The 12,926-nt window shown below is 48.7% G+C and overlaps 1 protein-coding gene across 6 annotated transcripts in view; it reads right to left on the reverse strand.

The window, feature by feature from the left end:
* The window catches only part of COL15A1 (collagen type XV alpha 1 chain), a 100,097-nt gene extending 93,135 nt beyond the window's left edge, over positions 1–6,962 (reverse strand). The window contains exons 1-3 of one of the 6 annotated variants that reach the window (XM_036330227.1): positions 6,910–6,962; positions 6,585–6,661; positions 6,425–6,510 (exon numbers count right to left, since the gene is read on the reverse strand). In XM_036330227.1, coding sequence (XP_036186120.1) covers positions 6,425–6,510; positions 6,585–6,595 — 97 coding nt within the window. In that variant the 5' untranslated portion in view covers positions 6,596–6,661; positions 6,910–6,962. Of the gene's footprint in view, positions 1–6,424; positions 6,511–6,584; positions 6,871–6,909 lie in introns of those variants that run through there. The other 5 variants (XM_036330228.1, XM_036330229.1, XM_036330230.1 and 2 more) reach the window with 5 other exon arrangements.
* Between the last annotated feature and the right edge of the window lie 5,964 nt (positions 6,963–12,926).

Below are 12,926 nucleotides of genomic sequence, written 5' to 3' on the forward strand. Positions count from 1 at the left end.
AAAAATTGTTTATACAATTAGATGGCATGAAAAAAGATAAAGGGTAAAGTAACAGCAGTGTAAACTCACACTAGTTGTGAAGGTTACTAAAAGAAATAAAAACTAAAAGCTCAATAATGTACCCTGACTACTCAGTCCTGGTCGCCCCGGAGCTGGCAGAGCTGTAAAAGAGTCGGGATGACGTACATACTGCAGAGGACGTGGTAAATTGGAGAACTCTCTCTAGACCACAGGCTAGCTAGCCGCTAGACCTACCCATTCATTCCTTCTTTGATTCACTGAGAGTTTGTTGAGCACCCACTCAGCCAGGCCCTGTGCTGGGTCCTGGGATTCAGAGTTGGACAAGGCCCAGTCCCTGCCTCACAGAACTTCCCATGTGGTAAGGGAGACAAACAAGTAACTAAGGCCACAGTCTAGTCCGGAAAGCCCTGTGACTGAGAGATGGGTGAATACAGTATTAGCCCAGAGGAGAGACCCAACATGCCTGGCAGAGCAGGAGAGCTTCCCAGAAAGGAAACCTAAAGGATGAATTGGTTTTGCCAGGTGGACAAGGGGAAAGGCATTCTCAAAAAAGGACCAGCCTGTGCAAAGACACAGAGGTGGGACATCACATACCTCATTCAGAAATCTACAGTGGTTTGGTGTGAGCCCAAGGGCTCCGTGTGAGTGGCCAGACCACAAAGGGCCTGCTGGGGTAAGGAGCATGACTCCATCCTAGGTATAATGAGAACCCAGCAAGAGCAATTAAACTAGGAAGTGGCATGATTAAATGTGTTTCTAATAAAAATCCATCTAACTACATAAGAACTATCCAACTAGTTCTGTCATGATGGGTGAGTCTGTTTGGGAGAATCTAGTCAAAGAAAATAACCCAAAAGGTCATTTATCTAAAGATGTTCCTAGCAGTATGTTTACTATAGTAACAAAGTAATAAAAGCCTAATATGCAAATTGTTCAACTGGCAGTTCGACCTGGAGTTCGACCACTTGCTATGACATATGCTGACCACCAGGGGGCAGCGTGGAACATGGTGGGCATCGGTGATGCAGCACTGGCAGTGGGCGGCAGTGGAGGCATTACTGGCCCTGATAGGCCCCAACGAGAGTGGAACCGCGCGGCAGGATGGTGGAGCAGATGAGTGGGTGGTGCCAGACCAAGACTGGTGTGAGCAGGAGCCCGATTGCCCCTGGATGGCAACCTGCAGCTCAGGCAGGGGGCAGGGCCACCGCCTGCTCCCCATGGGTTCACACAGGAGCCAGTATGTGAGGTCGGCCAGGAGAGAGTGCGCTGCCTGCCTGGCTTTCGTGCAGCACCGCTGGGCAGCCCAGAGGCCCATGCTGCACCTGGACCACAGCATCCGACCATGCTCACTGCATCTCCGTGTGGGGACTCAGGTGCTGTGACTCAGGCAGAGGGGTGCACGTGGGGGCCCAGGGCCCAGGTGCTGCCCAGGGCCCAGAGGTCAGCTGGGACCTGCCCTTTCATGCCAGACACTCACACTTTGATTGCTGGTCAGGCCTACGGACCGCATCAGTGCATGAATGTCGTGCACCGGGCTTCTAGTAGTAACAAAATGGCCGAAGTCCAAGTGACCAACTCTGGACAAATGAAGCATGACCCACACTTCAAGGTGCTCCCGTGGGAAATGGAGATGAATAAACATATTGATCGTACAGAGAGGGACTGTGGCTGGGGCCAGGAGAGAGAGATAAAGGGCTGTAGGGATATAGTGATAAGAAAACTCCACTGGAGAGACCCAGGGAAGGCACCCTGGAAGAGGTACCATTTAGGCTGGTAGGTGGGATTAGAGACCTTCAAGAGAAAGGGAATGTGAGAAAGCGTGCTCTAGACGGAGATTAGTTCACACCTGTGCAAAGTCAAGGAGACTGCAAAATTCCAACTATACATGGGGAGCTGTGAGTGGTTCAGGTGCTGGCAATTTTCAGCATTCACTTTGCTGTAAAACACACAAATGGGTGTGAGGCTACCACAGGCATCCCCAACTTCAGACAAAACAAAACAAAAAATCAGCCAGTAATTAAAACACTACAATCATTTATATTCATCATAACTTCTAATGGTATGTGAGCAACAGTAACTCATTACCAGTCCTGGTATAGGCAAGGCAGGGAGCCAGGGCTGCAAAATCCCAGGTGTGACTCTTCCTTCTTTCTCAGGAAAGCACATGAGACTGCCAGTGAGCAAGAGCGAGATAATTAGAGGGAAAACCTGAACCTGCTCTGATGAGTTTTTAGTATTTCTTCAAAGAAGACCTACGAACAGCAAACAAGCACATGAAGTGATCCTCAATGTCAGTAGTCATGGGGGAAATGCAAATCCAAACCCTCAGATACCACTTCACACCCGCTAAGATGGCTTTAATTAAAAAATGGAAAATCACAAGTGTTGGCAAGAATATGGAAAAATCAGAACCCCTGTACACTACTGGTGAGACTGTAAGATGGTGCAGCCACCGTGGAAAATAGTTTGGGAGTTCCTCAAAAACTTAAGCATGGAATTACTCTATGACCCAGCAATTCCCCTTCTAGCTATACACATAAAATAATTGAAAACAAATATTCAAACAAATCCTTGCATACAGATATTCATAACAACACTATTCACAATAGCCACATATCCCTATGAGTGGAAGATGAACAAAACAGTTGTGGTATATCCATACAACCGTAAAAAAGCATAAAGTACGGACTCATGCTACAATATGAACCTCAAAAGCATTATGCTAAGTAAGAGAAGGCCAGGCACAGAAGGTCATGTGTTACATAATTCCATGTATGCAAAATGTCCAGAATAGGCAAATCCATAGAGACAGAAAGCAGTTTAGTGGTTGGCAGGGCTTGGTGAGTTGTGACTGGGGGGATAGGGAGTGGCTGCTGAATGGAATTAAGGTTTTCTTTTAGAGTGATGAAAATTTTTAGAAGCAGCTAAAAACAACGGCTGCAAAACACTGTAAATGTATTAAATGCCACTGAATTGCACAGGTGAAGATGGCTAGTTTTATGTTATGTGAATTTTACCTCAAAAAAGTAAATCAGGATATCTAAATGTCCAATAAATACATGAAAAGGTAATCAACTTAATAATCAGGAAAACATAAATGAAGACTACAGTAAGATTCTAATAGGTACCTATTAGAAAGGCTGGAATTAAGCCCAGTGACAAGACCAAGTGCTGGTGAGGATGCTAAAAAATGGGGACGCTCATACCAGGTTGGTGGCTGTGTACCTGTGAACAACCAGGTGACAGATGTGCTGTCTGTTCATGCGTTGTCTATTTGGTTGGAGGATTTGCATACCCTGTTACCCAGCATTCCACTCTTAGACACAGAATCAACAGAAATGTGTGCACATGTGCACCAAGAGACATGTACAAGAATGTTCACACTATATCATCCCCAAATGGGAAAAATATTGTTGAAGACAAATGGATAGATAATATACATGTTATTAATACAGTGGAATATTATATAGCAATGAAGATGGATTAGCTACACATGCAACAGCATGAATGAATCTCAAAAACTTAATATTCAGTTTAAAAAGGCAGACACTGAGGACACATTTGTAATTCCTTAACTAATAAAGAACTTAAAGATAAAAAATAAAAATAAATACAAATAAAAAGGCAGATACCAAAGAAGACATCCTACATGTATAAAGTTCAAAATCAAGTAAAATGGAACTTTGGAATTTGGGGATACATGTTTAGGTCCTAAAGTAAGGAAATGATCACATTGAAAGTCAAAGTGATAGTTGTCTCTGAGGGGAGGGAGGGAATCACATAGCCAAAGGACACAAAGGAGCTCCCGGGAGCTATGCTATTTCTTTTTTTAAAAAATATATTTTATTGATTTTTTTACAGAGAGGAAGGGAGAGGGATAGAGAGTTAGAAACATCGGATGAGAGAGAAACATCGATCAGCTGCCTCCTGCACACCCGCTACTGGGGATGTGCCCACAACTAAGATACATGCCCTTGACTGGAATCAAACCTGGGACCCTTTAGTCCGCAGGCCGACGCTCTATCCACTGAGCCAAACCGGTTAGGGCTATGCTATTTCTTCACCTGGTGTTTGTACTGTGAGAAATCATTGAACTGTACTTTTTAATTTATTCTCACCCGAGAATATGTTTATTGGTTTTAGAGAGAGGGGATGGGAGGGGAAGGGAGGGGAGGGAAGGGAAAGAGAGGGAGAGAGAGAGAGAGAGGGAAGGAGAGGGAGAGAAACATCAATGTGAAAGAGAAACGTCGATAGGTTCACAATCAAACACTTAAAAGCAAAGTAAATAATTCGCACATATCAGCATTTTATTTGGAACAAACTACTGTTGACACTACTGTCCCTGTCCCCACAACAACCTCATCATCTAAAATAGCAGCTATCCCAATGACACTGAACTTTACTACTCAGCCATGACCCCTTAGGGACACAAGGATGGATGTGAGGGCAAGGGTCCCTTTCAGGGTCTCTTTAAACAGGATGGGCAGGAAACTCTGAGGGGCCCAGAAGCCTTGGGCCTTTGGGATTCACTTTCCTCATCTGAAGGACCGAGACAGTAACAGTCCCTGACCCCACCCCGTGGAGCCATTGTGAGGACTGGCTGAATAAAGTATGAATGTGTTCACAGCTCTGCCTGAGCATATGAAGCGATTTATAGGTGTTAGACTAATTGAACTGCATGCAAAATTTGGTTTGCAAGAGGATATTTCACGCATCTAGAAGATTCTGAGTCTCAAAGAGACACCGAATACCCATCATTGCAAATGACCCTACCCAGGCCCTGTTCAGCTCCTGAAGGCTTCCTGGCACTCCCTTCTTGCATGATGGATGAGAACAGGACTTTCCTCTGTGTTAGCAAGCACAGCCCTGACCTGTCTCCAGGGACCCAGCCTGCAGGCGCAGGAGAAGGAAAGAGACACCAAAGTGTCTCTCCCCAGAGCCTTCTTCCTTTTGGGGGTGTGGATTGCAGCAAAGTTCACCGAGGATCACAGAACCCGAAGCTGCCTCTGCTGCTGAGTTGGCAGTAACCTATATCACATGCAAAATTGCAATGTTCCCACATGGGCCACGGTGCTGAGAAGCCAAAACTGTGCTCCAGCTGCCCTTTGATCTGCAAGAAATGCCAGGCTGGACGCTCTGGCAGGAAAAGCTGTCATCGCGTTTGGGTCTCCCTCCCAAGGAAACAATGGTCCGGGCTGTCCCAGGCTTCCTCCAGCACACAAAGAGTTAACCAAGGCCACCCACCCACCCAATCCCCACTTTCCTTCACTGAGACACCTCTATCGAGACTGTGTTCTAATCTCCTAAATCCAAAAGGGGTCAGAGACCACTGTTGGGGAGCACAGCTCTCCCACAAAACTGCATGGAGGAAGGGCGGAGCAAGGCACGACTGGAGCCTGCAAATCTGGGCTCAGTTCTGCCATTGGACCGGCCACTTCCGAAGCCTCTCTCATCCTGTGTCCTCTGCTGTAAGGATGCCTGCATTGCTTTCTAACACAGCTATTGCAAGCACCAAGCCACAATACCTATCACTTATTTTCTGCCTGGTATGCGCCAGCGTGTGGAAAGCATATCATTTCTAATATCTCTCTTAATCTTCACAGCAGCCCTAGGAGGTCGGGTGATTTAATTATCGCCCCCCCCCTTTTTTGAATGAGGAAACTGAAGCCCAGAGAGGTGAAATTAATTGCCCAAGGTCACCCAACGAGGCACAATTCAACCCCATGCTGCCTGACACAACCTAACCAAAACATGTTTTAACTAATACCCCACGATTCTTCCCACCGCCTCTGGGTCCAGGTGGGGAAAGTGAGTCTTGGGAAACAGAAGGCACCAGATCCCCTGGCTCCCAGCCCATAGCTCTTCCCATCACCCATGGAACCACTGCCCCGTGGAGGTGACTCCCGAGGTAACTCAGCGCTAAGTTAGGCATCAGAGCAATTCAGTCCCGTTATTTCTTTCGAGGCAACGGCGCCAGGTGTCTCTGCTGGCGGTCATGCTTCCGCACCTGGGTACAGGGCGGGCACCACACCTGCCCTGACAATGAGCTGGGCAGCACGCACGACCTGGGCGCAGGCACTGGGCGCAGCTAACTGTCCCCGCGGAGCCTCTGGTGCCCTCCGGTGCTTCCAAAGGCTCTCGATGCCCAGGACTGGAGGGGCCACGCCTAACTTAGACATCTTGGATGCCCAGGGAGCGCTCCATCCACCCCAGCTGCCCGGGACTCCCACCCACCCCAGGAACCCCCTCGGGAAGCCGCGGCAGGACCGCCAGTGCGCACGGAGCGGCGAGGACTCCCTTTTATGTCCAGGAATGAGGCGCGCACTGCAGCCGCGCCCGCCGCCAAACCAGCTTCCCCGGGGCGCGGAGGCAGCGGGTGCCACCCTCCGGCCGGGTAGCTTACCTGTCTCCGCGCGGGTCCGGGCAGCAGCGGAGAGAAGCGCGGAGACCCACAGCAGCCACAGCAGGAACCGACTCTGCTCGTTCTTCCTGCAAGAAGTGGCCGAGTGAGAGAAGCCGAGGCGGGCAGGAGGGGCGCGGAGGAGCCGGGGCGCGGGTCTTACCTTGGCTCCATCTCGCGGGTCTGCCGAGCCCCGAAGGCGCTAAGCGACCGAGCTCCGCGGAGGCGACGGGGCCCTTCCTGCAGGGAACAAAGGCGGCGCTGGCAGCGGCCGCGGCGGGCAGGCTCCCGGCTCCGGTCCGCGCCCTGAGTCACACGCGCTCTGAAACCCGACTCCGCCGCGCCCAGCGCTCCCTCGCGCGCCGCGCCGCGCCCACCTCGGGCAGCGGTGGCGCACTCCCACCCCAGGACCTCCCCACGCCCCTTTCCCCCCTCGACAGTCTCGCACTTCCCGGCCGCCAGTGCCACCCCCAGCGGCATTAAGTAACCTTCGGGAAAAGCCCGGAGACCCAGCCGGTCCGGGAAAGCGGCCGCGCTCCCTCCCACCCTCACGTCTGTCCCCGTCGGAGCTGCTCCACGGACAAAGCACTCTCCATTCGCGGGTCGATGGCCCACGGAGGCTGGAATCACTGTGATCTGGGCTCGGAGAGGTGGCGCCAGTGTCCCAAGTTCACACAGCTGGACCGACCGAGCTCTTGGCTGCTGCGCCCCACCCTGCATGCGTGACCCCCGGAACCTGCTTGAATGCTCCGGTGTGATCCAGTTTGGGTGGTATAATTGATACACATAACTAAAAGCAGCAAAGCTAATCCTAATGAAAATTGTAAATACATCTAATATTCCAGCGTTTTCCTCTCTATACCTTGGCTGTACCCTGCCCCCAAGTATAACCTCACAGGAGGGCAAGGGTTTATGTTTGTTTTGCTCTCTGCCTAAAATAGTCCCTGATGGTGGGAGATGCCAATATATTGGAGGAACAAAGGGACACAGTCCTATGTCAGACATCACTCCAGGGGCCTTTCTTCCTGAATGCACTAAGCAGCCACAGAGGGCTTTGGCTCTGTGGTCAGTTCCTGCTTTTCATCTGATACCCCTTCCTGGAGTGAGAGGCACCACCTACCAAGTGAAAGGTAATTTGAATGAGCCCTGCAGAGGAAGGGGATGGGCACAGAGATGGTGGCTCACGTTTATTGAGCACTGATTATGTCCCAGGCCCCGTGTTAGAGGCTCTGCCCGTTTGGTCTCATTTAATCCCTACAACAGCCCTGGGAAGGTGGCCCTGTAGCGATCCTCTTTTCACAGATGAGGAAGCTGAGGTTTAAAATGTGCTCTGACGAGTGCATGTCAGGTGTCAACATCCACACTCTTTGCCACTCATACGACCCGTTCACGAACAAGAGGATCAGACCCACTCCCTGCCCCCAAGAATAGAATTGCCCTGGAGACACAGAACACTGAGGCATGAAATGGTTAATGCCGACTCAGGCAGTGAGGACTGGAAAGGCGCTCTGGCCTGGGGGTTAGGAGTCTGGATTCCAAACCAGTTCTGGCCCTGGCTGTAGAGTGAAGTTGGGCAACGATGTGGCCGGGTGTTGTGAGTCTCTATGAGGTTACTCACATGCCACAGTGCTCTGTTGCCTGTGGACTGCTGTGCGGATGTGAGGGGTCGGGTCTGGGATTAATGCAAGCAGTCTTTGGGAAAGGAAGAAATCAATATGGCCTGGAGAAGGCAGAAGAGGCTTCAAAATGGGAGAGAAGTTAACTCAAGTGCTGGGGTCTGCTGCGAGTTTTGGGGGCCAAGAGGGAAGGGGAAGGCAATACTCAGAGGAACATACACCCAAGTAGTAAATGGATAAGAACTCCTTGGCTGGAGAGGAGACCAGTGGGTAGGGAGGCGCTAGAGTGCTAAGATCTTGAAAGGCAGGCTCATTGATGGGTATGCACGTGGCCGTGAAGGCCATGTGAAATCATTGGTGCTCCCTGGGCATTTTGGAGTCACACATAACATTTACTATGGGCAGAGCCATCTCCCTTCTGCCTCCATCTATCTAATAAAAGCCTAAGCAACCGTTACAGCTGAACTATCAGAATGACCGGTTGCTATGATGTGCACTGACCACCAGAGGGAAGATGCTCAATGCAGGAGCTGCCCCCTGGTGGTCAGTGCACTCCTAAAGGGGGAGCACCACTCAGCCAGAAGCCAGTCTCACGGCTGGCAAGTGCAGCTGTGGTGACGGGAACCTCTCCCGCCTCTGCGGCAGCACTAAGGAGCAGCAAGACAAGCAGTAAAGAGTGAGCAAGGCAGCAGTAAGGAGCGAGGGATCCCCGATTGCAAGAGTGATGTAGGAGTGCTGGCTTAGGCCCCATCCCCCTGGTTTAAGCCGGCAGTCCGACATCCCCCAAGGTGTCCTGGACTGCAAGAGGGCGCAGACAGGGCTGAGGGACCCCCCGCCTCAGTGCACGAATTTCATGCACCGGGTCTCTAGAGTTTTATTGATAAAAGAACAGGCCCAGAGAGAACATGCAATTTACCAAGTCACCTACCCAGTGAGTGTCAGACTGACAAGGTCTTAGAGCAAAGGAGGGAGACACATAGGAGAAGGAGGGAATGGGCAAGGTCTTCAGATGATGCTGAGTTCACATAGAGTCAGAAGACCCTCAAGGTCGTGAATTCCTTGTCATTGCAGAGACAGACCCTTTAACAAGTAAGAGGTCATAGAGAAGGTAGGAATTACGAGCGTGGGCTGGGTGGTCACACTGAATCCGTATGAGCTATATAAAACGAAGGGAAATCTGTAAAATGGAGATGACTATGGTTGCTTCCTCCCAGGTTATTGGGAGGATGTAAGGTATTACTGAGATATAAAGCATTTATCAGAGTGTCTGGTGCAAGACAATGCGCAATGGATGTTCCCTTCTGTTACTGTGATATTCTGCGATGATGATATTCTGGCAGGGACATGACTGGCAAGAGAAAGGCAAGACCCCAGCCCTGTCCCTCCAGGAGTTGAGGCACCAGCAGCCAAAGCAGGATGGCCTCACGTGGAACTTACACACAGTCAGACATTCTAACAAAATTGTCCACTTCAGGTGCCTTTGTTAATCTGTTCATACTCTCTGTGAATATGAATTCTCTCCCACTTGCAGCCATTCTGTGCTGCATCTACTTTATTTTATTATGAATTACTGATCATAGGGAATTTGCCGTCTTAATTCTGTATTTGCCTGTTGCATATAAAGTAGCCTACCAACTGGGAATATACTGACTTTCTTAGAACTGTATTTCTATATTGCTTAGAAAGAGCCACATCAACCACAATTACATAATAGTTCTATACCAGTAATTGTGTTTGACAGTTAAAACCAGAGATTGTGAACTGGTGGCCATGGATTCACTTTGGTCTATTTATATGTTTTGTTCAGCTTGCCTGGTGACAAACCCCATATTAAATTGTTAGCAATATTTGATAATGAAGCTATTTTACATCTAGATTTCTGGCTTCTTTTTAAATTTTTGAAAAACCTGGCGACATGGGACCCATGTTCCCTGTGACAACAATTAATTGGCATTAAAAAGGAGCTGCTGACTTCAGTTTAGGCAATGGCCTTCAATTTGCCATTGTCCCCACCACTCCTTATTGGTCCCCAACACCACGGCTAAGAATCATTTGCCATATATCATCACACATGCATTCTGCCGAGAGAGAGAGAGAGAGAGAGAGAGAGAGAGAGAGAGAGAAAGAGAGAGAGAGAAGTGGAATAGATTGAGTGCTCATGTCTGTTAAAAATGGGTAAAAACTAGATGATAGATAGATAGATGAGCGGGAGAGCCATGTTTTAAGAAAGAGTAAAGGGCATATTTCTACATGTTTAATATACAAATGAAAGCATATATATCTTGAAAAAAAAGAAACTAAGATGCCATTATGAAACAAATCTGGTCCCCCTCATTAGTATGTTATCTGAAGGATGAAGGCATAGCTTTGTTTTGATTGGTGGGTTTAACTGTGGTCTAGTTCATCAGTCCAAGATATATATGCATAAGGCAGCAGACTCTGGCAGGGAGATCCTGTGAGCACATTTTATATTTTGTTGGTTCACTGTAAGTATCTGATAATATCCAATTCACTGAAATCTAAAGATGAAAGTCCCCAAAGCACATTTGTCCGCTATAAATTGGTGGACATAAATGCACATTAATATTGTTTATTTTGCACCAACGTCACCTGGGAAGTAAGGTCATGTTCACAGGCAGTAATGCTCTCATTTGGAGTTCGGCCTGGAGATGTTAACTGTGACCTCAGACTGATGGAGGCCAGAGAGTGTGTCCAGCCTGTAAGCTGGAGGGGGTCCAAATGGTCCCAGTGCAGGTGTGGGAGGGATGGGGGCAAGACGCCAAACCAGGCATTTTGCCTTCAGCCAGACTGTGTTTTGACGGTTTAAGCGATTTCCTTCCATTCAATATGAAGCTGTAGAAATAGCCAAGAGGAAGCTTCGTGTCATACCCAAGCTGGTCTAAACTGTTTACCATGGCTTCAGTGCAGTTTGTGAGATCGGCACGTGTGGAGACATGGGGATTGGCTGTCTCCTCCCAGGACTCAGCTGAATTAGTGGGCTATCCCATTTTCCTATAATTCATCCAAGGGTCTTAGAAAACTCAGTCTCCAAAAGCATTCTGCAGATGGTCTCAAGCAGCTGGAGGGGACACACAAATGAGTGAAAAGCATTCCAAATTTTGGTTGGGGAACACGTTACCAGGCACACGGTGCACATCTTTCCAAACTGTTTCTTTGGTACAGCTAGTTATATCTGTTCTGCTTTTTCTGCTCTTGAAATCAGATGAGGATTCACCCACTGGTCTGCTCTCACCCACACTTCTTTTTTTAATATATTTTTATTAATTTCAGAGAGGAAGGGAGAGTAAGAGAGAGAAAAACATCAATGATGAGAGAGAATCACTGATCGCTGCCTCCTGCACACCCCCTTACAGGGGATCGAGCCCTCAACCCAGGCATGTGCCCTTGACCGGAATCAAACCCAGGATCCTTCAGTCCTCAGACCTACACTCTATCCACTAAGCCAGTGGTTCTCAACCTTCTGGCCCTTTAAATACAGTTCCTCATGTTGTGACCCAACCATAAAATTATTTTCGTTGCTACTTCATAACTGTCATGCTGCTACTGTTATGAATCGTAATGTAAATATCTGATATGCAGGATGGTCTTAGGCGACCCCTGTGAAAGGGTCGTTCGACTGCCAAAGGGGTCGCAACCCACAGGTTGAGAACCACTGGCTTAAGACCTTTTGGCTTAATTTGGGGGCCTCAGTCCACCCTCACCCCATTCCCACTGTGGCTAGTTCCATTGTCCACTGTGATGCAAAAGCCTTTAAATGGGTCACATCCATCTGTTTCCAAAGCACATGATCAGCCTGCCCCAGAGCAGGGCCCTGTAAAAACTACAGGCCTCAGCAATGGACCACTGTTTCTCTCTCTCTCTCTCTCTCTCTCTCTCTCTCTCTCTCTCTCTCGGCATCTGGTTTTGGGAAACAGAGCAAGGCAGTTTAGCTCATCTGAAGTCATTGGGGCTTTCACTTTAGCCCAGAGAGTTTTTAAGTTAAGAAGTGTGGGTGAGCCCTAGTTGGTTTGGCTTGCAGCGGTTCTCAACCTGTGGGTCGCGACCCCTTTGGCAGTCGAACGACCCTTTCACAGGAGTCGCCTAAGACCACCCTGCATATCAGATATTTACATTATGATTCATAACAGTAGCAGCATGACAGTTATGAAGTAGCAACGAAAATAATTTTATGGTTGGGTCACAACATGAGAACTGTATTTAAAGGGCCAGAAGGTTGAGAACCACTGCCTTAAACGAATCGTTTTCGCATTATCTGAAACACAGCCTGTGTCGGATGGGCAGCTTGGCTCTCCGAACCGCTGCAAACTTCCCTGCCACTGTGTGTGAGCCGGTCAGATTCTAGTGTGCAGAGGCACAGGAATAGGTGACACCCAGGAGCCAGAGGCAGGCCCAGGCTTGAGGGATGGGACCTGTGACGCTGGTTGTTGGGACAACCAGCCACCCTTTGACTACCTCCCGACCCCTAACGTCAGCCACAAACTGAATGATCTGATCCCTTCTTCCTCTAATAGTTTTACCAAACTCTTAACAACCCTCACATCAACATATTACTTTAGATTATTGAAAAGAAGCCACTTTCAGACTACCCCTGTGCCGGGAGCCGGTCCATCCTTGCTGTTTCAAAGGACCTGGCATATATGGCATACTGTTCTTAATATGTTTGCTCACCTTCTTGGCACTATGTGTTTTAACCAAGGTCTCTGAGAAAGGTTGTTTCCCCAGGTAGGGATTTTCCCCTGAAGTTAGGGAGGGAATAAAACCTCTTAACTAGTGCCAGGTGGGTAATTAATCACTTTAACTACGAACAATCATGCTTAAGCTACATAATCTTTACTTCCTGGAATGAAGATAAGAAACGCCCTAACCTT

Source organism: Myotis myotis, unplaced genomic scaffold (assembly GCF_014108235.1).
Source record: "Myotis myotis isolate mMyoMyo1 unplaced genomic scaffold, mMyoMyo1.p scaffold_m19_p_12, whole genome shotgun sequence".
NCBI classification, from domain to species: Eukaryota; Metazoa; Chordata; class Mammalia; order Chiroptera; family Vespertilionidae; genus Myotis; species Myotis myotis.